This window comes from Ambystoma mexicanum, chromosome 10 (genome assembly GCF_040938575.1).
Source record: "Ambystoma mexicanum isolate Mex_15411 chromosome 10, UKY_AmexF1_1, whole genome shotgun sequence".
Lineage (NCBI taxonomy): Eukaryota > Metazoa > Chordata > Amphibia > Caudata > Ambystomatidae > Ambystoma > Ambystoma mexicanum.
In genome coordinates this window covers 1014771807-1014798824 of record NC_090932.1, presented here as the reverse complement: position 1 = coordinate 1014798824, position 27018 = coordinate 1014771807, and the positions used below count along the sequence as shown (strand labels likewise).

The window sequence follows — 27018 nt, the reverse complement described above, 5'->3', positions numbered from 1 at the left end:
TCTAATGTACTGGCAAACCCACTTGAACCATCCAAAGTGGTCAAAAATCTCGTAATATTAATGCACAACAAACTAACACTACAACCACAAATCCACGCAGCAGTTACATGCTGCCTCCACTTACAATCAAGAGGATAATCCCCTTCTTCACCTTCCCACACAGAACACTCACTGGCATTTCATGTCAAGAATAGACTACGCCAACCACATCTATCTCGGAATGCCAAAATACCATATACAAAACTAGAAGGAATACAGAATGCAGCAGCAAGACTGACTAAGAGAGAACACATCACACCAGCACTGAGAACACGGCATTGGCTACCAGTCAAACAACATATTTTCTTCAAATCTGCATAGTACGCATAGCAATGCATGGCCAATGAGGGGAATTCATACAGTGAAATATCTCCATCTACAAACCAACACAAACATTAAGGTCCAGCAACGATATTTGCCTTGAACCGAAACAATATGGAAAGCACAAATTCGGGGATCAGCATTCTCCTGCATAGCCGTGAGACTTGGGAACTTGCTCCCTATGGAAATACAAACAAGACGATAACCTAGAATTCAGAATTTATTTTAAAACATGGCTCTCACCAGGCTAAAGAGGAAACACCAGTGAAGGAAAACTGCCAATGCAACACAGTTGAAAGCCCGAATCAGGACCACCCAAAGAAATAATGCATCCAACCACAAAACACCATAGAATAATATGAAACCGACTGATCAACCTAACCTGCAGAAAGACTCAGACAACTGCCGAGTAACCCTACTAAAAACTCTCTAATACACTGCATAACCATCCTCCATCACTGAAGAAGCCAGGCACAAAAACTCTGCCAGAAAAAAACAAAATACACCAGAAACTACACTCTGACACTCCACAACACCAAACAGGAAACTAAACAAAACGCTCATAAACCACCCATACACAAACTTACACCAAACGCCACACTATGTCGACCAACTAAAAACAAACCAGCACGCACTGACCAGTTTTTCTGAGCTGAAGCTACCAACTCAACATCCTGGAGACCGTGTAAATGGAAGCGATGCATGGTATAAATCACAATAACATAAAGAGATATAAGTGCTTGGGCCAAAGACAGAGGGCGTTGCTCCGGCCTCTTTCTTTTTGTTGTTTTTCTTCTAAGTGGAAGGGCCAGTTAGCTTCTATGATTTGGACTCAGGACTATTTATTTTCGGACATTGACAAGCACTCTTAGTTTTGTTAGGTAGGGAACTTCATTCATAGCGGTAGGGCTAGATAGGCCTTTTTCTTTTTATTTAAGCAAAATCCCTTGAATATGGCACACAATAGTCTTGAGTCCTTCTGGTTCGCCACACTGGGGAAGTTTGAGAGCACCAGAGAAGGGAAGCCCCTTGATACTCCGAAAAGAGTAGTGAGCAGCAGAGAATGGTGAAGCCCTTAGTTCACCTTAAGAGGTGGTGAGCATCACGGAGGGTGGAGTCTCTTGCTCCCAAAAGAGGGGGTTAGAACCAGAGAAGGTAAGAGCCCCTTGGACCGCATCAGAGGGGGATAGCACCAGAGGGGAGCAGGGTGTATAACTTAATTCCCAGAAGAGATGAGGTGGAGAACCCTCTGTGTCCAAAAAGGGAGAGACCATTTGGACACTATAGAAAGGGGAAGAATCCCTAAACCGAGAGGAGGGGGAAGCCTTGTGCTCCCCAGAAAAGGGGGCAGGGGGCTGAAAACTAGAATGAACTGAGCAGGAGAACTGCCTGCCTGGAACCTTGTGTTATGCCTTTTCATAGGCATTTATAACCACCTGTTTACCCCAAACACTACATACCTCAAGGACTCCTAGGTTACAGTCTTTCTGAAATAATTACATTGCACCAGTCTTAGGTATTACTTTTATTTAATAAAAACACTTGAATCTTATTTTTGGGTCAGTATCTCTATATTCCCTTGGCCTCGTGAAACCGTTGAATGTATTTGGCTCTTGACGATTGGATCTGGATACCCCTGCTCTAGGTGCAAATGGAAAGGAAAGGCCTATTCTTTTGTGTGGAAACAGGTGGACACGTGGGTGGAAAGATCCACCTTTATACGTATTGGACTTCCATTCCAATTGTTTGCATTTCACAAGATGTTTCGTTTTCCTCACTTGTAGCCCAGACCTTCATTGAGTCTTTTGGCATATAGACCACGGACTAGTACAAGAGTCCGGCGGTAAGTAACCACACTTCCTGCTGCTTCAAGTTGATTTGTGATAAATTAGAAGACAAATATGCCCATCAAACAGTTTGGAAGCCCTTTTCTTCTAGGAAACCACAACCATATTTCATGCTTTCACTGAATTCTTTCCGTCTTCACCTAGGCGCAGTCAGTCGTGGAACGGCAAGAGCAAGATTTTGCACTGGCAATCCAGTCCCGAGACGAGTCACTGAGGGAGAGCCAGAAAATGAAAGGCCAGATGGAAGCCTTGGAGGAGAGGGAACAGCAAAAAGTAAGTAAATGTTTTCATGTCAAAGCATCTTGCGGTTGTTCTTTGAAAGTCATTTACCCCTCTTTTGTCCTTCATGTGGGGGACTTATCGCCTCCTCTAACCCACTTGGTTTTCTTACTGGCTATATTCCCTAAATATACCTACCCTTTATTCAGTAATTTATGGCACTGTGTTATTGAAAGATGATTTTTGAAGCTGCTTTCACAGAATACCAAATGAACTACACTTCGTACTTCAATACTAAACTTGACCAGACACTGAACACTGCTCTTTTCCAGCACATTTTGTGACAGTCTGTAACCTGACCCTGTCAAGAGGAATTAGCAACCCCTCTCAGTCTGGGGAGGGAGGCCTGCAGGGTGGACGTCCGAGCCAGTCCTACCCCAGAGGAGGACAACGGCAGGTGAGAGGGCCCGATTTTCCGTTCCCATCCCAACTTGCATCACCCCAAACGTGACAAAGGTACTGGGCAAGTTCTCTTTTCTAGACCTATAAGAGAAGCTGTAAAAATACCAAGGGACCACCTGCCATAAGGCAACCCATCAACAGCGGCCCAATGCTAGCTGCTTAAAACTATGTAAACCGCAGATCCAACGCCGGGAGCGAGAGCCAGTGACGCATGAACCAGAGATCCTAATTGGCTTCCTCCGGTGCTGTGCACCTCTCACCGGCATGTACCACCGCATGACTGCTGAGGCTGCCGTAGATCTCCATGGACTTTACGTGGAGTAGCAATCGATCAGCAGGACTGCACTTAACTTGGGGGATGACCGCGCCATGGAATACTAACAGAAACTCTGAAACTTTACAGCATGAGTTACCATATTGACTTAGACCAGATTGTAATAGACCGATTTTTAAAATACCTAGTAACTCTTCAAAAGTCTCTAAAAAGCCAGAGCTTGGTCGAGGGATCCAGGGACCCCAGCAGTTCCCTAGAGAAACGCCACAGTCCAGGTAAGTACTTTTCAGTGTCACTTGTACGAGTTCCCAAGTTGAAGTGTCTCATGCAAAACCGGACCAAGTCTGTAGGCTGACCTGTAGTCATGATAAAAAGCCAGGTAAGTGCAAGTTCCTTCCCACAGGTACTCTATGGAAAGCAGCCAACCCCACGGGACACCAGTGGAGATCCAGAAGAAGAGATCCAGTGGAGGGTTCAAGATCCAGCAGCTCCAGGAGAAGGGAACCAGAGAAAGATTCTTCCTCCAGTGTTAACCAAGGTGAAATGATGTTAAAGGAGACGTGCAGAACACAAGGACCACAGACCACAGGGACCTTTGAGAATGATTATCTTGAATAAAGTTGCAAGTCAGGGCCCAGAGATAAGTACTCGGTTCCAAGAAGGTTGAACAACCTGGGAATTAAAACTCTTCTTTTGCTGGGTGAGATGAAGGATCCGGTCACGCAGGAACTTGAACACTGAGCCAACAACGATTCCAATGCCCAAAAGGACAGTTTTCTTTCACGAGAGTGGGACCCACCATCCATAATTTGAAACGGTGACATAGATGGCTTCAGGTGCATGGGGTAACCTGCGCATGGCAGATCCCGACAGCTTGGCAGACAAACATGGATGGCACACCAGAAGAAATGGCCCCTCTGGTAGGACAATGGTGGTAGCGATCAACACGGTTCAGAGAAGCAGATCTGGCGAAGTGTTGTGTCCCAACACCCTTCCAGGTGGCGGCAGCAACTTCCAAAACCAAACCAGAAGACCCTAGTGGTAAATGGCAGTAAGCTGTGGTAAACTGCTCAGAAAATGGTTACAGGATGAAAGACCTGGCCCAAGCAGATAAGTCACAAACAACAACATGGGAGGCACTAAGGATCTAGAGTAGGGTGGATCATCCCTAGTCAAGTATAAGCACAAAATAATAAAGACCCAACCTACTTAACACTCTGCAGATTAGGGAAAACAAGAAGTTATATAATTTAACTTTCTATAGGTTCATCTAAGTAGTTCAACTCCAGTAATAGCTGTACTTAAGACATACGACTGTTGTTGATGTTAGTTACATCAATCTCCAACTCAGTGAAGATTGATGTAACTAACATAACATCAGTATCACGACAAAAATGATAAACAATACTAGATCAAGTCATAAAAACAAATCTAATACAATTGTTGAATGTTAACGAGTCTACTGATGGCTGGATATGACACATGATAAATTAGTGCCACCAAGTAGCAACAGTTTAATCCTGTTGTTGCTCTAATATGGCAGACTGCAAGCTCCTATCTGGATAGATACAATGCTATTCTAAATATAGTTGTACTAGACCCAACATGTTTCATTATGTATAATATCATCGTATAGCTTTCAGAACTTCTTCAGGGGTTTAGCATGAAAGAAATGTGGTTTTAGCTTCACAAAATCTACTGAATACACACAAATGATCAGAGCAGTTCTGTATGTCGGTTTTATCTTGTTTCAATAAGAGACCTTTTCTATGAGGGATCTGCTGTTCCCTATAAGAGTGTTCGAACAGCCTTAATTAGAGCTGTTTTCTCAATTGTATAACGCACTAACTTTTTAACTCAAGTGTTAAAAAAAAGGTGTGCTTACCACCGGTAATGTCCCTCAAAATTTCCGGTGAGTCAAGTGCCTAATCAGTAGGTAGACCCCTTCAGGCAAAACATGGGTGTGTCCTCAACCCATTATCCAAAATGTTATAATTCATAGATCTTAATGTAATCCACCATTTAGGCAAATAATGTTCTTTATCAAAATTCATCCAATGATATAATCGGCTACATACTTGAATTTGCAATAGCATAATTCTGTCATGTTTGAATGTAAAATTAGCACAGCCGTACTGCAGCACACTATTTTCTAGTGTGGAGTAATTCTGAAAGCTGCAAGAAAATCAGAAAAGGGAATGTAAATGTCACTTTCTGGCTGTGGGGTGAAGAGTAGAAAAGTCGAGAATCATCGGTACAATTGTGAGTATAGTTATTAGGCTTGCTTATGTTTCTAGTGCTATTCGTTGAACCAGTAAAAGGAAGGCAGCTTGTGTGGTATACAGACATACTCCGTCGATATGTAGCCAAGTGTGAGGCTAAACCAGCTTCCTACTCATGGACGGATAGTCTGTAAAATGAGAAGCGAGAGGACAATTGAGTAAAGTTTCCACTAATACTTCAAAAGGTTATCTTCGATGTCTACCAATCTTGAGTGGAGAAGCCGTGTTACCCTAATCTCAACTATGTACCAGGAGGGTGGCTAAACGGCAACGTGCTCGCCTTGGAAGCAAGTCGACACGAAGCAACACAGTTTGATCCCCGGGTCCGTGCTTCAAAACCTCTAGGTATTAAGTGCGTTATAAATACGCAACTAAGACATACTTCTGTAAGAGTGCCTCGATGCCCCGGGGCGGTGTGAGCGCTTTAAAAATGCAAAGAAATATGCGACTCACTGCCGTAGGTGACCAAACGCCATAGTAGAGTGCTCGCCGAGCATTCTCAAAGTGCGTACAGTAACGGGTGGTGCTAGTTTCATTAGGCAAGTCTCGAAAGTGGCAATGGAAACTGAAATTCTTGTGATCTTTCCGTAGCTGTAGTATTGGGGTGTCTGCCTGCGTGTGAAGACTGTGAGGAATGATATTCTGTAGCACAGCGCCTGTATATCTAAGCTCCCAGACGTATCTCCATTGTTGCGTCTCGCGATAGCAGCCTGTTGTTGGTATGGCAACATGCGTCAGCTTGCACTTTGATACAAAGAAACAAATGATTGCCGGGACTCGCCCATTGAGTGATTGCTAGTAAACCACTAAATCGGTTACACTTAAACGGTTCCTTGATTCAGGGAGGAAGTCTAGTGTTCCACCAATTATACAAACAACTGTGAGGGACCATGCTGCAGTTGTGTGGTTTACCCAAAAGTCAAAAGGTAACACTACGCAAGTCTGTAATTTATTAAGCAATGGGCATGGCACTGGCGCATGTGGCGAAGTGTATTGACCAGCATAAATGGGCTTCCGACTTGCAGAACAGAGCATTTGCTGCATGCCTAGCACAACAAGGTAAGTCTTGCCTAGACGCCCCTACAAGCAACGGAGCAGCAGCTCCAGTCTAAAATGGCCACTGTCATTTCGCCCGCACTCACAGCTGAGAGCTGGCAGGCCGCCGACATGAACCTGCTGCACTCGGATTGGTCGCTGCACAACACAACTGGCCAAATGGAAGGGGAAGCCGGCCACCTCCAAAGGCCCCAACCTAAGGCCGAGATATACTGTCTGGCCTTGTCAGGCCACGGAAGACCATAGTCACCACCCAAGGCATGTGCTAATCGAAGCCACCACTAATAATATATCACTGTCAATGTCAGTGAAGCTCCCAATATGCTCTATCATCCCGTTCCTACTTGCACCCTTAATCCCACGCGTATGATACCTCCTACACGCCCGTGCAGCACTGTGCATATAGTTGCCTCCACTAAGCCCTCCAGTTGTGCGCCCGGCTTCACGCGATCTATGCACATCCGACTAAGGTCCCCCAGCCCTCCAACTCACATGGCACCTGCTCCCATATCCACAGCACCACCATTGGTGAGCAGGAACAAACGCCTCAGGTCATGCACACATATCACTGTTACCCCCACAGCCAAGGAGCACCACTTGGCAGCATCCCAAAACGTCCCTCATACCCTCCTCTCCTTTATGGAAAATAATGGTAATGCCCTCCCGCCAACGTTTACCGGACTATGGGCCTCATTACGGGTTTGGCGGTAGCCATGCCCTTAAAAAGGGCATGGCTGCCTCCAAAACCGTGTCCTAATCCGGGTTCCCTGAATGGGGAATTACCGGGCCATTCTGCGTTCGGAGGGCCCGGTAATTCCTCCCTCAGGGAACCCGGGCCCGGACCTTCCCCATTCCCATTTGAGCCCCCATAGGGCTCAATAGGAATGGGAGCGGGAGCTAATAACGGGACGATTATGACCAGCCCTTTGTTAGCTCCCTCGTCCCCTTACGGGACCCGCTAAGGACGCCTGGTTTTACCAGGCGTCCTTAGCGGGTCGCGCAAGGGGACCTCGTAATATTGCGGAATGGTGTTAACGGGACCACCACCATTAGCGGCGCCTGTTAACCCATTCCGCAATTCTCATAATGAGGCCCTATATCTATAAATCCCTGCTCACACCAGTTCCAAACAGCCTCTGAAGCACATTACTCCACCCCATCTCACAATATTGAAACCGCAACTAGCAGCCCACCCTCCCCATGCAATATGCAAACGACTTGCTCCACACAACCAGTAACTCCATCCTCCCCGAAATCCATCACCACACTAACAACTTTAACAGCAAGCACCTTAAAAGGAGCCCTGATCAATGCCAGATCCTTGCCAGCACACACTGTAGAGATTCAAGATCTCTTTAATGCGTCTAAACTGGATCTACTAGCTATCACTGAAACCTAGCTTCTTCCGGCTTCGGCCCAGCCCTCTCACTAACCATACCACCTAACTATACAATCGGGACAGGCATATCTCCAGAGGCGGCAGAGTGGCTATCATAGCCAGAAATGCGGTAGCCATCAGAAAAATCAATGTAACACCCATAACCTCAGGAGAACTGCTTTCAACTAAGCTGACACTCGCCCATACCAGCTCACTGATGATTCACCTTATCTACAGAGCCCCAGGACCCCCACTATCCTTTGAAGACACAATCCTGCACATCATTGCCATGAATACCAAACCCTCATCCAAGACCCTCCTCCTAGGGGATGTAATCTTGGGTCTAAATGATGAAAACGATGCCCATCATGCCCTCTCGCTAATGAATTCCTTGACTGCATCAGGCTTCACCCAATATATCTTGAACCCAACACACTTTAAGGGTCAGACCCTTGACTGTCTAGCAGAAAAGACCATAAAACCATAACCTTCACTATTCCCATGTCCAGCCCACGATCCACTGGTGTGGCCAAGATGCCTCCTAAGCTAATGCAGAACTCCAAAAACATAACTGTTTCCAGCATCCTACCACTTCTGAACTTTATTACCTCTCCTCCACCAATGATGGATGACCCAACCACCCTAGTGCTTTATTTAACACCTCAATGGCCGCAGTCATCAACAAGATAGCCCCGCTCACCTTGCACAAAGCCAAACCCATATAAGACTGCATTTCCTGGTTCACCCCTGACCTCAAGCCCTACACTTAAAAAAAAAAAAAAAAAACGAGAAGCAGAAATTATCTGGAGAAACTCCCCTTCTGCAACTAACAAAACAACCTTTAATGCCTTGGGAAAATCTTACAAGAAGGCACTCCTAGCCAAGAAATCTACTTATAACGACAATCACTAAGGCCAGCCCCAGCTCCCACGAGCTATTAACCATTCTACAGGAATTAGAAACACCCATGCCCCCCTCCCTGAGTTGCCCTAAAGACAGCACATGGTGCATAAATGTCCAAAATGCTCTGCTGGATAAACTGACTTTACTCCAGAACAGAATTGCATTAAAAAAGAAACCTTGACCATTCCCCTAATGGAGAAGGCAGCTCCTGCCCTGCTATCTCACCCAGCCTTTAACTTCAAACCTTTGCAAGTTACAGAGACCTTATAAATCATCAACGGCCTAAAACCGTGAAGATATCAAGAAGAAATCTGCCCGGCTTCTGTGATCAAAGACTGTGCAGAAACACTATCTCCCTTTATCACATCACTGATAAACACCTCCTTCACCTCAAACACTGTCCCAACTAATCTAAAGGATGCCTGGGTACTCCCTTTGCTGAAAAAAAATACCTGACTTGACCCTGACATGCCCCCAAACTATCGCCCTATCACTACTGTCCCATTCTTGCTAAAAATACTCGACAGGGCAGCACATATCCAAATTCAGGCATTTCTCAAGGAAAACATCCTCCTGGACCTTAGAGTGTCTGGCTTTAGACCAGGCCATGACACTGGAACCGCTCTCATAGACCTCAAAAAAATCAAATGAACAAAGTCAAAGATGCTGGCAAGGCATCACTGCTACTCCTGCTCGACCCTTCAGCAGCCTTTGACCTCGTGGACCATCAAATACTATGCCGACATCTGACCACAGAAGCCTACTTCTCAACCCACGCCTCCTCTTGGATTGCATCCTTTTTATCCAACAGATGCTCCTGAGTCTTCAGATATAGCGGCAGCCCCTCGTGTACCCACCTCACGTTGTGTCCCACAAGGTTCATGTATCTCTCCCTCACTCTACAATATATTCACCAAGCCCCTATTTGATAGACTAGATAACTTGGGCATTTCCTACACGAACTACGCAGATGAAATGCAGATACTCTTGCCCCTCACGGGCAACTTCACGCTGGACTCTAACATACTGCATTCCATCTAACTAACTATCCAAGCTTGGATGGCCATTAACTCGTTCTGTCTCAACGATGAAAAAACAGAATTACTCTTGACCGATTCACAAACTATGATCAACAAAGTTGACCCTAAATACAAGTACTTTACCACTGACGGCATCACAATACCAGTCTCAAGCTCTTTTAAAAAACCTTAGACGTTTATCTCGACTCCACACTGTCTTTACAGCAACAGGTCAATGCTATTACATCGGCCACTGCCCACACCACAAAATTGATTAATGCCTGCAGACCTTTCCTTTCAGCTGATAGTTGCCTGACCATCGCCCGTGCCTTAATAGGGTCTAGGCTAGACTACTGCAATGGAATAAGCCAACTCGATCAAAAAAAAAAATCGATCGAATGGACATTTGACCGATTTCGCCCAGTACCATTTGATTGATTTTTCAAAATACCACACACGGAGAACGGGGCTTGCAGGGGCATTCCCTGCTCCCCATTTTCAGTATTTTGGGGTTTCGGATGTGCAGGGTTGTCCGCCGCTTCCTCAATATTGGAGGCCGTGCATGGGGAAAAAAAGAGAAGAAAAAAGGACCCGGCGGCGTCGGATCCAACCTGCGTTAGAGGGATGAAATGGACACCGCAGGATACAGGAGAGGCGGCGGACGGAGAAAAGGTAACTAGGGGGTTTTGGGGGATGTACTAGGGAATTGGAGGGACATGGTTTTGGTTTGTTTGGCTGCTGTAAAAACGCATTCGCAGTGAAATTGACTACGTTCAATTACGCCGCAAACAATTCAACCACGGTCAAACAACCCAAATCCACTACAAAACACCCTCTTTGCGGGCACCTCTACTGATTCATGGTTGTATTGTAGTTGACATTTATATAGCGCCTTTTACCATTTATTATAGTCTCAGTGTGCTAGTGGTGGGAACGCCCTCGGGACGGAAGTCCAAAATGTGGGAAAATCACAGAGTAGGTTTAGAATGCGTGTGTGCATTTTCCCATTTTAAGGCTTTAGAGGGCTGGTCTGGCTCTGATAAAAAGCATCCCACTAGTTCAGGCATTTGAATGGGTGCTGAGGGAGGTCAGGAGAGAGCGTTGGTGCAAGAGACTCGTTATGTGTCCAGCTGGCCCAAATTTGTTATATTTCTTCGCTGCATACTGATGGCAGAGGTGTTGAGGCGTAGTCTGCTGTGAGTAGGCGGAACAATTATGTGACCAGCGAGATCGAATCTGTCGTCGTTGCATTCTGGTGAGTGCGGGTAGCCATGCCTGCGGCCAGTGTCCACCAGAGTTGTGCATTTTGTACGTACATAGAAACTCTGATGGAGATTTGTTGTAGATGCACCCATTTCACTGAGCAAAGGAAGCCCATAAAATAATCTGGCTGTGAATAGGACTTAAAAGAACCTATTGCTAAGCCAATGTCTATCTTGGCGGTATAATGGGCTACTAATGCAGTAAATCGGCTTGCCCCCATGGTTAAGTCAAAACTATATATTAGCAGTCACCACTTAAAACCAATGTAGAGTGATACAATAACCCCTGAGCTCAAAGGGGTTACTTAAGAGGCTACCATGGGTCAGGGAGCCTTAAGGGGCGATCCAGGATCATATGAAAAGGAGACATTTAGTGGCAGTGGAACTTCAGCAGAAGTCCCTCTGACCACCAAAAACAAATTGTAAAACGCCATTAAGAAATGGGGGGGCAAAAAGAGTAGGGGTCCCATAAAAGGAGACTGTAGAGCCCCCACAATGGAATTCTGCCCTAAAAATCAGAAAATGCAGAGCTTAGTAGGGCGATTCCTCTTACAGAGTAACCGTCGCAGCCAAGAAGGAAACTAGCTTGGATGCATTAACTATCTTGAGACTGATCTCAAGGATGATTCCTGTGTGTGACAACCCTGAGCTATTGAGTAGGGGACTGGACATTGGACTAGGAGGTTGGCTTTCTTTTAGATTAGACCCTTGGACTCATTTTAGCTACTCCTCCATCCTGACAGTGTTGCCATGGATTCTCCCTTTTGCCTTTTAAATGGCTACCTCAAAGCCCCTGAAGGAGTTACTCCAGCATTCCCCGCAAGGAAAAAGAAAGATTTTTGACTTTTCTCATACCTCAAGTCTTCTGTTGCATCTCTGCTGTACCAGTACACAACATCATAGGATAGAGTATGACTCTGAGTATCCATGTTTACACCGCCTTAAAGCAATAATATTTAAGTATCACTAACACCAAAGTTAAATTAACGTATGGAGTCTTAATAGGGGATGTGCTAAGCTCACTGCGTATGGATCCACAGATATACCCTTTTAGCCAGATATGTCAGAATTATATTGCTGGCAACTAACCTGATCAGGTGCAGAATGGTGAGTAGTTAAGAATCCCCTAAAACCTCTTCACTCCCCTTCCCTGTATAAGAATGATGTAGGAGATACAGCAGCCTCAGGGAAAGTCTCAGGGGAAGAAAACCCTGGTATCAGGAACTGCATGGCTTCAGAATTGGATCAGCCTCTTGTAGAGCCGAAAAATGTAGATGTCAAGCGGGAAGGCTGTAGAAGCGTCTTTCTGCCTGAGTGTTCTATTCTTCATGCAGCACTTGGGTTCCGGGGCAAAACCTGGCTGTGTCGTGCTAAGAGAATGATACAGCATAAAAGTTAGGGACAGAAGAAGCAGAATTAAAGGCTACGGTCGGCTTTCTTCAAATAGAAGCATACCGAATGGTTGGTTAGTTCAGCGTCATGTGCAATAAGGAAGGCGATCTCTAAGACTCTGATTGCGTTCTGGAACAAAGGAGAGAGGAGAGCAGTAGATGTAAGGATCAGCGGAGAACAGGTAAGTCAAGGATACAAGAAGGGCAAACTTACGGAGCATCCAGAGAAAAGAGTAGCAATGCGCCAGGTAGCTGGAGAAAGCTGCTTAAGACTTGTTCTTTTGCTGGAACAAGGAGAAACCAGGAAGTCGGCTGCAGAGGAAACTAGACCTGCATACGGCACAGCTGGCGCCATCTTGGAAGAAGGCAGGCAAACAAGCCGGATTACTCTACACCTATGCCAAACAGAACTGGGATGTTACAGTATGCACCCCTCCAAGGGGCGACATACCTGGTTTATTGGAAACCAGTCTAGGAGCATGAACCGAAGAAGCTGGTTCCCAGGTCCGGTCAGCAGGGCAATACCGCTTCCAGTCCACAAAGTACTGAAGGTGACCACGACGGTAGCGGGAGTCGCAAATGCCAGACACTTCAAATTCCAGCCCTGAGACGGTGTCCACAGGAGGGGGACGATGCACCACGGGGCAGTGAAAACGGTCCAGCACTGCTGGGTTCAACTGAGAGACGTGAAACAACGGATGAATCCTAGACCAACGAGGAGGATGCTGGATCAGAAAGCCAGCCAAACCGTGGCAGGCCAGCCCCCTAAAAGGACGAAAGAATCTGGGTGACAGCTTGGAAGGAACCAGATGACTGGCCAAAAAACGAGATGCTAGCCACACCATGGGCCTCATTACACGGTAGGCGGTAAGGGATTACTGGCACCGGTAATCCCTTACCGCCCTACTACAAGGTCCCTAAGCGGGTCCCGTCCTTAACGCCTGGTTTTACCAGGCGTTAAGGACGGGACCCGCTAAGGGACTTCAGAGCTAATAACGGTACCGCAATTTGCGGTACCGTTATTAGCTCCATCCCCATTCCCATTGAGCCCTATGGGGGCTCAAATGGGAATGGGGAATGGTTCCCGCAATGGGGACTTACCGGGTCCTCCAAGGTCGGAATGACCCGATAAATCCCTATTCCGGGAACACGGACCCGGAATGCGGTAAGGGGGTAGCCATGGCGCTAATAGCACCATGGTTACCGTCTACTGTGTAATGAGGCCCCATATCACCTGGCAAGATGACAGGAGCCGGCATGTAATGCCGATCAGCAGACCACTTGCCCCGGTCCTGACCCTCCTGCAAGGCAATGCCAGCAAACAAATGGCCCTGTTGGATATCCGAAACCCGGGCATAAACATCCAGTAACTTGGTAGAGGACGGAGTAGCAGTCGGAAAACAAGAAGGGTGAAACCCATATGTGCACCAGAAGAGGCTGGAATTCAATGCTGCATGTTTAGCGTTATTATAAGCAAACTCAGCCAAGGGCAACAACTCCACCCAGTTATCCTGGATGGCGGAAATGAAACACTATAAGTAACCCTCGATTTTGATTCAAGCGCTCAGTCTGGCCGTTGGTCTGGGGGTGGAACCCCAAACTCAAACCTCTCTGGATGTTCAAAATTGAACAGATTTACTGCCAATAACAGGAAGTATATTGAGAACCACGGTCAGAAACTATTGTGTCTGGCAAGCTGTGCCGTGAAATAGTTGTCAATGAAAATCGGCAGATGGAACCTTGGGCAATGCATTTAAGTGAGCGTGTTTAGTGAAGTAATAAATGGTTACCATGATGGCAGTGGAACCCTTATAGGGGGGTAAGACTACTACACAATCTGTAGAAATTATCTGCCAAGGTTTGGTGGGAATCAACATTTTAACTGAGTGGCCTAGAGGAGATTTCCTGGGGACCTTAGTCTGCAAACAGGTGGTACATGCGGAGATGTAGTCTCTGCCGTCCGGAATCATGGTAGGCCACCAGAAATGCTGACGGATAAGATGCAGGGTTTTAACGAAACCCTGATGACCCACTGCCACTGAGTCATGACACATGGGCAGAGCTTCTTGTTGCAAGGCAGCAGTAGGAAGAAAAACCTTCTCTTCATGAAAAAACACCCACCCTCATACAGCAGGTTGTGGTTGACGGCAGCGTCTTGACAAGAGGTAATATTAGCAGCTGTTTCTCTATGCACTGTAAGGAGGACATCAGAGACTGCATGGATAAAGACTACTTTGGGAAAAAGGCGGTTCCGGTTGGAAACGCGGAGTGAAACGTATGTCCTTCCTTGATAGGGCATCAGCCCGAAGGTTGGTCTTGCCTGGAATGTACTTGAATGTCAAGTTGTAAGGAGAAAAGAAGTGGGCCCACCTAGCTTGCCGGCTTTTCTGGGTTTGGTATATTGAAGGGTTTTCAGATTCTGGTGGTCTGTCCTGACCACTACAGGATGCTTGGCACCCAAAAGGAGATGTCTCCACTCCTGAAAGGCACGTTTCACAGCCAACAGTTCTTTTTCAAGAACAAAATAGTTCAGTTCTGAAGGAGACCAGGTCTTGGAGAGGTATGCCACCGGGCATTCTTATCCCTGATCCGAGACTTGCAGCAGCACAGCCTGATTAGGAGTCTTCAGAATAGGGATTTCAGTGTCATGAAGGCGACCTGAGCCTCGTCGGTCCAAAAAAAAGACTCCCTTCTTTAACAGAGCGTAAGAGGGTGAATGGAGGCCAATCTAGTACTGCTGCCACCTTCCTTGGATCCATAGAGGTACCCTTAGCAGATAAAACATATCCAACATAGGTGACTTCAGGTTGATGAAAGTCGCATTTCTCCAATTTGCAGAACAGATGTTGCTCCTGCAATCTGGACAGGACTGTATGGACATGAAATCTATGATCTGCCATGGTATGTGAAAAAACGTCTAGATAGATTGACGGAATATAGTAGCAAGTCAGCAAAGAGGTGGTTCATGAGCCGTTGAAAGACGGCAGGGCCATTGGCTATACCAAAGGTCATGACCCTGTATTCAAAATGCCCAAAGGGGGTACAGAATGCCGTTTTCCATTCATCTCCGGCCTTGACTCGAATTAGATGGTAAACCCCCTAAGATCTAATTTTGTGTAAATAGAAGCACCCTTAACAGCTTCTAAGATATCCGGTATTAATGGCATGGGATACTGGTCTAGCACAGTTATCTTGTTAAGTCCACGTTAGTCAATGCAAGGGTGCAATTCATCAGTGTCTTTCTTGGAGTCAAAAAATAACGAGGCTCCTGCTGGTGAAGTGGATTCGGTAATCAACCTGTTCCGAAGGGTGTTGTGCAAATACTCCTTCAGCACCGACCTTTCTTTTTTCGGAAAGGATGTACATTCTTCCAAAGGGTATTGGATGTTCCTGAAAGAGTTGTATAGCACAATTGTCTCGGCTATGGGGCGGCAAGTCTGAGTACTTCGGTGAGGTAAAAATATCCTGGAATTCTCTGTATGGTTTCAGTAGGACACAAATGTCATCATTCTGTGTGTTTGCCGTAGGACCAGTCGCAGAGATCAAGGAAGAATGAAAGCCTACAGAGCTGTCAGAAAGACAGTGCCTAATACAGTGTTCAGAACCCAGGAACAAGGAACCAGCCATCCAATTGATATAAAGGTTATGTAATCTTAACCAGGGTAACCCTAGAATGACCGGATAGTGAGCGGCCTTAATTATATCAAAGGTTAGCTGTCTGTTCAATTATGGGACCTGAAATTAAAGTACTGCCATCGACCCCTTCTACAGGGATAGAAACTTCCTTGGGTGTATGTGAAGTACCATTCTTACTGGCTATCAGATCCCAGTGCCAAAATCCTGCAGGAGCAGACATATAGCCCACCAGATCCCCCAAACTAGTTCACCCAACAGTCAGTTGAACAACTAGTGAGTTGACCATACCGGGGGAAAGGGGAAATGGATAAAATAGCAAATGGTCCGGATTCCTCTGGGTTCCTTCGAAGCCTGGCTGCGACTGAACTCTGGAAAACCTGCAAATAATACATTACTGGTTAAGCATCCAATTAATTACACCTGCACATGAAAATAAATATGCTCTTCCCCAAAACCCACTGATTACCTGGCTGCCTCTGCCTTTTGCCTAGAGGCACTTAAGAGAAATGTAAGAGTTCTCACATTGCTGGAAGCTGTGCAATCTGCCCTATGCTGATGTACTCACAATGGCTACTTTATTCCTTTGCTCCTGTAGATTGCCCACTGGAATTTACATATATATATATTCTAATTCACTCTTGTTCTCTTTTAAGCTTTTCTGCGCTCCTAAATGGAGTTCTAAATGTAGTCTCTTATTAATAAACCTTTTCTAAAATATTTAAAACAAATTCCTTGGTCAGTAAAGTTCAGAATACTTTCTCTCTCTCTCTGACTGGTAGTTAACTTTCAATGTTCTAAATTATTTTACATGCGCAGCTTTGCCACACTTCTCTTGACTGCTTTGTTTCACTTTGCTAACGTTGCTTTACCACTTTTCTCCAGTTGTTTCCTATCGCACTATTTGCGTGCTACTTGAAGAACGCTGGCTTGCTGTATTTCGCTGTTCTGCCTTTTAGGAATCCGCGCGCGCATTACCTTAAAACTGACAGGTTGCTTCGGAAAGCAAATAAAGTCAATTTCTTCTGTTTCCGTGCGCTGGATTTGCCGGCTGCCGCCTAAGCTGATCCCTTCACACTGCGCCACACAGCTAACCGAAATTATGCTCACCGCCCCTTTCTAGCTTCCTCAGTCACGCTAGGGCACGCCGGTGGGTCCTTTCCTCGAACGGGAGGGGATTCACGAAGCGCTCGGCTCAAAACAAATTAACATTGCAATGTTTGTTTCACACGCGCAAGCTGCATCTCAATCACACATTGTCTACTGGTGCCAGCGCGCGCATAAGATATCCAGTTGAGTGTTAAATGTTATTTACAGTTCAAATTACTTTAACTTGAATAAACTACTTTAACTGTATGCTTATAACGTCTTCAGACTTTTTTTCAGTTAAATTCTAACAATTCTGTGCATGCAGCTTCCATTCAGTAGTAACTTTACAAACCTTTTCATTGACCAACACTCTGATTTCTCTTCAGTAACTTATCTGAATTTAATCTCTGGCTCTTTTGGATGGATATCTTCTAGGAAGTGTGTTTTCTTTTCTCTGGTTACACTAAGTTTTCTCTGGAGCTCTTGAGCACTGTGATCACTCCTAAACAGATCTTGAATGAAAGGCAGTTTAGAATCGCTCCGGAGATTCCAAACTGCATCACAATGGTCTTCAATCCAATCACTGCTGTGCAGAAAGTTCTCCATCTTGGGCGTGGACAATAGTAGCTGGCTGATATTATGGTTAGGGAAAATTGTAGTTGCAACCAAACCAACCCTCCAAACAGCACAACTACTATGCCCTCAAGAGTACCTAGTCTATTACCTCCTGTTACCTGAGAACCTGACAGTAACCCCCGACCCCTGTAACGCCCTCTCCCAGGGCCTGGTTTCTCTGGCCTGTGTAAATGAAACCTCTTGACCAATATTTGTGAATGTAGATCATTCTTAGCCACCCATGATCTTTCTTCAGGGCCATACCCTTTCCAGTCTATCAAATAATGCAGTTTTCCCTGAACCACCCTAGAATCCAGAAAGGCCTGTACTTCATACTCCTCTCCAGAATCTTCCACACAAACTGGACCTGAACTTAGACTTCCTCCAAACTCACTTCTCTAAGGAATCCCTCCTCCCCTTCCCCTTTTCCTATCTCCTCCCCTCTTCCCCTTACTATCCTCTCTGCACTTACTCTATGAGAATTGTCCCTGGACCTAGTATGATAGCAACCTTGTCTGTCGCTCCTCCTTCCCCTTACTGTTCCCCTCCCGTCCCTCCAGCACTATCTGAAACGTTGTCAGGCCTAGTACGATAATTGCTTGTTTTGTTCCTCGCATCCCTTTCTGCACCCCTGTCCCTCACCTTTTGTTTTTCTCCGGCTCTACCAGAAATGTCGTCAGGCCTATTACTTTAGTCCCCTGTCTGTTTCCATTTCCTTCTCACTCTCCCCCTCCCTTCTTTATCTATGTCTTAGCTCTTGCACTATCTGAAATGTCATCAGGCTGAGTACGATAGTTAATTTCACATCCTTACTGTTCATGTCCTGTAAGAATGTCGTATTTTCCCTTGTTCCCTCCCTTGCCTTGAAGCGCTTTGAAACACATTGTGTATAGGCGCTATCAAATCATATCAATCTGGGATGAAACCCCTGATTTAAATAAAATGGGACATAGTAGTTGAATCTTTAGACGTGTTGTTATAGCAAAATTCTGCTAACCAGATAAACTCCACCCAACGTTTATCTGACTTAAGATAACGCAGATATTTCTCCAACTCCTGATTCACCCTTTCAGTCTGACCATTAGCCTCTGGATGGAAACTCGTAGTTAAACTAACCTCAATCGTCAACTCTTTTCAAACTGGCTGCCAAAATTTGGACACAAATTGAGATCCTCGATCTGAAATCACCTGAGTAGGAAGTCCATGAAATCTTACCATATTTTGCAAAAAGACTTGTGCTAGAGTAGTGGCTGTAGCTGCATCCTTAATAGGAACAAAATTACTGGCCTTAGAAAGAACATCTACCACTACCAGAATCGTTGTACAACCCCCAATCAAGAGGTAAATCAACAATGTAATCTAGAGAGATAGTATGCCATGGACGTGATGGTATGTGTAAAGGAGTCAACAATCCCACTGGCCTTTGATTCTCTGATTTCACTTGCGCACACATTTCACACGTTCTTACATAATTCAAATTATCCTTATGCATTCCTTCCCACCAAAACTCCCTACGTAGTAGTTCCAAGATTTTCCTGAAACATGGGTGTCCAGCTAACAGAGTATCATGACTCTGTCGAAGAGCCTCCTCCTGCAATTTCTCAGTAGGCAAAAATAATCTAGCATCCACAAATGGCAAACCATCCTTGATCACTTGTGCCAGATCCTCTCTTGCCCCTTCATTCCTTTTCGAACCTGTTCATTCAAACTTTCAACCTTTTGTGCCTTAGCAACCAGAAAGTTACTATCTTGCAGCAACAGCACTGGTGAAAATGGGTCTTCGTTGGAACTCTCTGGGTTACATCTTGACAACGCATCCGCCTTGACATTCTGTCAAAACGTCTTGGAATAGAAGGCTACTGGATGTACTTGTCCCGTAACTGGATGTCTCTCCGAACGCCCTGCTCCTAAGGCCACATCTGAAGTATCTGCCTCAACAAAAAATGGTTGTTCAACATTGGGGTGCTATAATATTGGTCCTGTGGTGAACCTTTTCTTGAAAAACTAAATGACTCCTCTGCTTCTTTCTCCCAGACATATTTCATACCTTTCTTCAACAATCGTGTGATGGGTGTTACCACCAACGTAAAGTCTTGAATAAATCGGCCATAAAAATTGGCAAATCCGATGAAACTTTGGACATCTTTTACACAAGTGGGTGTAGGCCAATCCAGTACCGCCTTAATTTTACTTGAATCCATTTCCAATCCGACCAGAGAAATCACACAACCCAAGAATTCCACTCTTGTCGTATGAAATTAGCTTTTCTCCCCTGAGCGAATAGATGGTTCTCTCGCAACTTCAACAATACCTTTCGAACATGTTCTTGATGTTGATTCTCTTCCCGTGAAAAAATAAGAATATCGTCGATGTAGACGATTACGAAGACATCCAGATACTCTTGCAATACCTCGTTGATGAAATATTGAAATGCTGCCGGCACACTACAAAGCCCAAATGGCATCACTTGGTATTCAAACAATCCGAAACGAGTTTGGAGCGCTGTTTTCCACTCGTCACCTTCTCTTATTCTTACCAAGTGATAAATCCTCCAAGGTCCAGTTTGGTGAATACCATGGCACCTTGAATAGTATCCAACATCACCAAACTCAAAGAAAGAGGTTAACAATTCTTGATTGTAATTTTATTAAGGGCTCTACAATCAATGCAGGTTCTTAAACTTTTATCCTTCTCTGGCACGAAAAATAATGGTGATGCTGCTGGCGATTGAGAATGACAAATGAATCCCTTATCGAGATTTTCCTGTAAGTATTGTTTCAAGTGTTCATTCTCTTTCTCAGTTAACGCATACATTCTGCCACAAGGAATTGGTGCCCCTTCTTCCAGATCGATCTTACAGTCATATGGGCGATGTGGCAGTAACTCATTTGCCTCACTCTCACAAAATACATCCTCAAACTCCTGATAGCATTCAGGCAAAATTCCAACCACCGCCCCTACCACATGTTCATCAGCAATTCCACCAGCAAAAAACTCTCCCAGACTCACTTCTTCTCCCTTCTCACTCTCCTCCCAGGTCTTAATACACTGTTCAGAACAACATTATGATCTAAATTCCACTGTTCTCTTGGCCCAGTCAATCAGGGGGTTATGTAAGGTTAGGCAAGGCATACCCAGAATGATTGGCAGTTGAGGTGCGTATATTAATTCAAATATGATCTTCTCCCAATGCCCTTCTGAAATCTTCAACCCAAGAAGTTCTGTGGTTTGCATAATCAGTCCAGAACTAAGTTGTGTCCCATCTACTGCCCTGACCTGTTCCGGAACTTCCTTAGCCACAGTTGGCACCCCTAAACGCATTGCCAGAGACCTGTCCATAAAATCCCCAGTAGCTCCCGAATCCATCACACAAGGACCCCCACATTGCAATCCACCCTTCCAGAACAAGGATACGTTAATTGTAATATGTGGTACTGATGCCTGAATTGTGTTTGCCACCATCTGACCTCTTCCTGTAGATGTTAAGAATCTTCTAGGGGTTCTGGGACAATTACCTACAAAATGGCCGCTATCCCCACAATACAAACAAAGATTTTCCTTTTGCCTCTTCTCCTTCTCTTCCTTAGTTAATGGAGGCCTAAACTGTCTTTGTCTTCCCGGACCTTTCACTTCCCTTTGAACTACCTCCACCGTTGGTCGCTCACTTCGTGTCCAAGGCCTTCCCTCAGGAAGTGATCTCCTGCGCTCCTGTCGTCTTTCACTTAATCTAGCATCTAAGTTCAGCACAAGAGTGATCAACTCCTCACAAGAGACAGGCCTCTCCACAACTGTCATCAAAGCATCTTTTAATTCCTCTCCTAAACCCCTATAGAAAAGAGAAGATCTCTTCTCCTCAGGCCAGGCTATTTCCAGTACCAATGCACGAAAATTGGGTGATATAAACTTACAAATCCCTGTTCCCTTGCTTCAGTTTTAATAACTTGCTGTCCACACTCTGAGTCAAACTTCGCCTGTCAAACATCTTACTGAACTCGCCTTTGAACAATTCCCAACTCTCTAGTTCTCTTGCCCCACCACCAACCAAAGGAACAGACCAAGCTGCTGCCTCGCCTGACAAATAAGAAATTAAAAAAGCCTCTTTTTGCCTTTTCATTGGGAAACAACTCTGGCCAACACATGTAGTGCAATTCAGATTGCATTAAGAAAGACTTAAACCTTTGCTGATCTCCAGGCCCAATGGTGTTGTTACAAATGAAAATGCCGGCAAACTCCCGCCTTGCTTCTCCACTCTAACTTTTCCTGTCATTTCACCTTCTTCTTCGGGTTACAACACTGGGGGTTCCCTGACCAGGACTCCATCCAGATACACTAGGTTTTTCTTCGTCTGCACTTCCCTTGCTCACCAAAAGACTTAAATCCTTCACCCTTACTCTTAACTCAGAGGCCTCCTTCCTAGGCTTCAGCATGTCCTCCCTCAACTAGGAAAACATCTTAGCAAGGGAACCTGGTGACTCCTCTGCTTTGGAGACCATCTCTGCTCGGGCAGGTATTTAACGTGGGTCTTTCATTCTATCAGGTCCCAGCACAGAAATCCTGCAGGAGCAGATGAATAGCCCACCAGATCCCCCCCCCAAACTGGTTCACCCAACAGTCAGTTGAACAACTACTGAGTTGACCAGAATGCGGGAAAGGGGAAGAGGATAAAATAACAAATGGGCAGGAGTCCTCTGGGTTCCTTCGAAGCCTGGCTGCCACTGAACTCTGGAAAATCCGCAAATAATACATTACTGGTTAAGCATCCAATTAATTAGACCTGAACATGAAAATAAATATGCTCTTCCCCAAAACCCACTGATTACCTGACTGCCTCTGTCTCTTGCCTAGAGGCACTTAAGAGAAATGTAAGAGTTCTCACATTGCTGGAAGCTGTGCAATCTGCCCTATGCTGATGTACTCACAATGGCTACTTTATTCCTTTGCTCCTGCAGATTGCTCACTGGAATATACATATATATATATATATATATATATATATATATATATATATATATATATATATTCATATATTCTAGTTCGCTCTTGTTCTCTTAAGCTTTTCTGCACTCCTAAATGGAGTTCTAAATGCAGTCTCTTGTTTATAAACCTTTCCTAAAACTTTTAAAACGTATTCCTTGGTCAGTAAAGTTCACAGTACTTTATCTCCCTCTGACTGGTAGTTAACTTTCAATGTTCCAAATTATTTTACATGCACATCTTTGCCCCAATTCTCTTGACTGCTTTGATTCACTTTGAGAATGTTGCTTTACCACTTTTCTCCAGTTATTTCCTAACGCACCATTTGCTTGCTACTTCAAAAACACTGGTTTGCTGCATTTAGCTTGTCTGCCTTTTAAGAATCTGCGCACGCACAGCATTTCCTTAAAGCTGACACACCGCTTCAGAAAGTCAATGGGCTTCATTACGGGTTTGGCGGTAGCCGTGCCTGTAACAAAGGCACAGCTGCCACCGGACTCGTGATTTTACCGGCACCTGCGAATCGGCAGTTACCGAATCATGCCGAGTTCGGCGGACCCGGTAATTGCCCATTCGCGGATGCCGGCAATAAGGGACTCCCCATCCCAATTCGGCCCCATAGGGCTGAATGGGAATGGGGAGCTCGGATGCACTGCAGTGCATCCACGAGTTGTACTCACGAATGCTGCACTGCCCACCAGGTCGGACCTGGCGGGCAGAGCAAGACCTGCGAGCACAAGTCGTAGAATGGCGGTAGGTAGCAATGTTGCCAGTAGTGATACCAGCGCTGTCGTTGCCTTACCGCCATACTTATAATGAGGCCCAATGTCTTCTGTTTCCGTGCACCCGACTTGCCGGCCACCGCTTCAGCTGATCCTTTCACACTGCACCACACAGCTGACTGGAATTACGCTCGCAGTGCCTTCCAAGCTTCCTCAGTCACACTAGGGCACGCCGCTGGGTCCTTTTCTCGAACACGAGGGGATTCGCGACCTGCTCGGCTCGAAACTAATTAACATTACAATGTTAGTTTCACACGCACAAGCTGAATCTGAATCGCACGTTCTCTACTGGTTCCAGCGCACGCATAAGATATCCAGCTGAGTGTTAAAAGTTAATTACAGTTCAAATTATTTACTTGAATAAACTACTTTAACTATATGCTGATAACTTCTTCAGACTTCTTTTCAATTAAATTCTAACTATTCTGTACATACAGCTTCCATTCAGTATTAGCTTTACAAACATTTTCATTGTCCAAAACTCTGATTGGATATCTTCAAGGAAGTTTTCTTTTCTCTGGTACACTAAGCTTTCTCTGGAGCTCGTGAGCGCTGTAACCACTCCTAAAAAGATCTTGAATGAAAGGCAGTTTAGAATCTCTCTGCAGATTCCAAACTGCAACACAATGGTCTTCAATCACTGCTGTGCAGGAAGTACTTCATCTTGGGCTGGGACAATAGTAGCTGGCTGATATTATGGTTAAGGCAAATTGTAGTTACAACCAAACCAACCCTCCAAACAGCAGCAACTACTATGCCCTCTAGAATACCTAGTCTATTACCTCCTGTTACCTGAGAACATGATATTGGCCCATTTGTCATCGATAAAGTTACCCGCCGCCTCGCAATCAAGTAAGGCAGGAATGTTTTGTATCTCAGAATCAATCGGGCAGAACGAACTTCCCATTCAGTAGGACCATAGAAGATTCTATATGATAGGGTCCCCGTGGTGAGGAGGATTGTACTGCGCATTGCAGTGGTGAACCAATCTCCTTTTCCCTGATCGTGGTTCCCCCTACGATGGGAAGAAGCGTTTCCATGTCGCCTAGGAGGGGCTGTCGGGAAATCCCAGACCAAATGGTCCATGGCCCACAATACATACACAGGCCCAGGGATCTCCTGCATGTAGTTCTTCCCGGAGATAAGGGACCATTGGGTAACCGCCAACTGCGTAGGTTCATCTGTTTCACTTGCTTTTGTGGTTACACAAGGTAGATCGATAGAGGGTTTCATTGACCTGACCCTTATCTTCTCTGCATGTCGTTACTGTAGACGATAGTCGAGCTTCATGGTGAGTGTAATCATCTCTGCTAAATTGACAGATGAAGGGATATGCGAAATCTCATCTTTTAAATCGTCTGATAATCCACTATGAAACAATGTGATTGATGCATTGTCTGGCCATGCTGTGTCAGCAGCCATCTGTTTAAATCTGGTAATGTACGTCCGTATATCTTGGGACCCTTGTTTGAAGTCAAGGAGGTGTTCTTGAGAGGATACTGTGATCTCTTGCCTCCCAAACATCGCCTTTAGGCTGTGCGAAAAAGCTTGATACGAGTCTAGAATAGGTTTATTAGTGGTAATTTAAGGAGTAGCCCAGGCAAGAGCAGGTACTGTGACATGGGAAATCATGTAGCCTACCCTATCAGCTGGAAAATAAGCAGTCTTAAAGGAGAATATGTACTGTACAGGCATCCAAAGACTTGTTTAGTTTATGGGGATTCCCGTCATATTTACCCTAGAAACAATTGTGTACAGGTGTGTTATAAATGCCATATCATATCATACCCCCAGGAAGTGGGCCTGGTGGTATTTTTGCTATAGGGGAGGGATGAACTAACTGCTGACAAAGCATGATATTCTCTTGTTTTAGAGCTTGTACCTCTACAGTCAAGGATTGCGCCACGGCCACCAGCTGCTGCATATGATCCATAGTTTCAGATTGTATACAGGTCTATTTTCTCTTCTGGCGTCGCTAACTGTTAAGCTCACTGTGTATGGATCCACAGATGGACACTCTTAGCCAGATATGTTGGAATTATACAGCATGCAATTAACCTGATCAGGTGCAGAATGGTGAGTAGTAAAGTATCCCCTGAAAAACCTTGCACTTTCCTTCTCAGTTTAAGAATGAAGCAGGAAATACAGCGGCTTCTGGGGAAGAAAACCCTGGTACCAGGAACTGCAGGGAGTCAGAATTTGATCAGCCGCTTGTGGAGCCACAGAATGTAGATGTCAAGCGGGAAGGCTGTAGAAGCGTCTTTCTGCCTGCAGCGCTCTGGTTCCACGGCATAGCCTAGCCGCGCCGCTTTAAGAGAAAGATGCAGCATAAAAGTGAGGGACAGAAGACACAGAATGACACAGAATGAAAAGCTATGGTCGGCTTTCTGAAAATAGAAGTGAACAGAATGGTTTATTAGTTCAGCGTCATGTGCGATAAGCAATGCGATCTCTAAGACTCTGATTGCGTTCTAGAATGAAGGAAAGAGGAGAGCAGTAGATGTAAGGATCAGCAGAGAACAGGTAAGTATAGAGTCAAGGATACAAGAAGGGCTAATTTACAGAGCATTCAGCGAAAAGAGTAGCGATGCGCCGGGTAGCTGGAGAAGGCTGCTTAAGACTTGTTCTGATGCGGGATCAAGGAGAAACCAGGAAGTCAGCTGCAGTGGAAACTACTTGCACACGGCACATCAGGCACCATCTTGGAAGAAGGCAGGCAAACGGCCTGGTTTCCTCTTCAGGTATGCCAAACAGAATGTTGCCGTAACCCGGATGTTACAAGATGGGACAGAGAAAGCTATATGGGGCAGATTTAATCAACTGTTCAATGTGTATGGCCAGTGGGGGAAAGTGGGGGATGCCCTAGACTCCAGAGTTTATCTGTAACCTGTCATGTTCAATCTATCTCCCAGACTCTCACCTGCTGGTTCAAGCAACCATACCTCCACCAGACTTTAGGGGAACTGTGGCAGTCAACAAATGAAAATGGGTTTTGTTAATCATCAAAATTGCCTTTAGGACTTGCCGCAGGACCTACTTCTTGTATGCAACAGATAATCAACGAAGCAAGAAGTGGACCTTGGAGACAGGAGGTCATGACAACGTGGGGTCCAAAAGCACCCAGCCAGCAAATACACAACAATGGTCTGATTCACAGAAAGTACAAAGAAAAGTCTTTTACTTCCATGTGTGGTTCTATGACCACAGCCAGTAGGATGAATGAGATTAACCAATATAGCGATTAATTGTAAATCAAAATAGTGGGTCTTGGCTGCTGTAAAAGCAGTCAGCATCCAGCATTCAGTGTGGGTGTTTCTAAATGGAAGCTGGAGGCTTTGTAGGGTGGGAAGAAGGGGTGAACGCGGAGGGGGGACCGGTACAGCAACCGGTGTGCAGAGACAAGTAGAGGGAGGAGAGGGAAGGAAGGAGACTAGAGGAAAAGCCATGGAAGAAAAAGCTGGGGAAGGTTGGG

The 27018-nt window shown here is 45.3% G+C and overlaps 1 protein-coding gene across 1 annotated transcript in view; it reads left to right on the top strand.

The window, feature by feature from the left end:
- CCDC150 (coiled-coil domain containing 150) overlaps window positions 1–27018 on the top strand; it is a 917521-nt gene that overhangs the window by 621112 nt on the left and 269391 nt on the right. The window contains exon 18 of the mRNA XM_069618819.1: window positions 2352–2480. Coding sequence (XP_069474920.1) covers window positions 2352–2480 — 129 coding nt within the window. The remainder of the gene's footprint in view (window positions 1–2351; window positions 2481–27018) is intronic.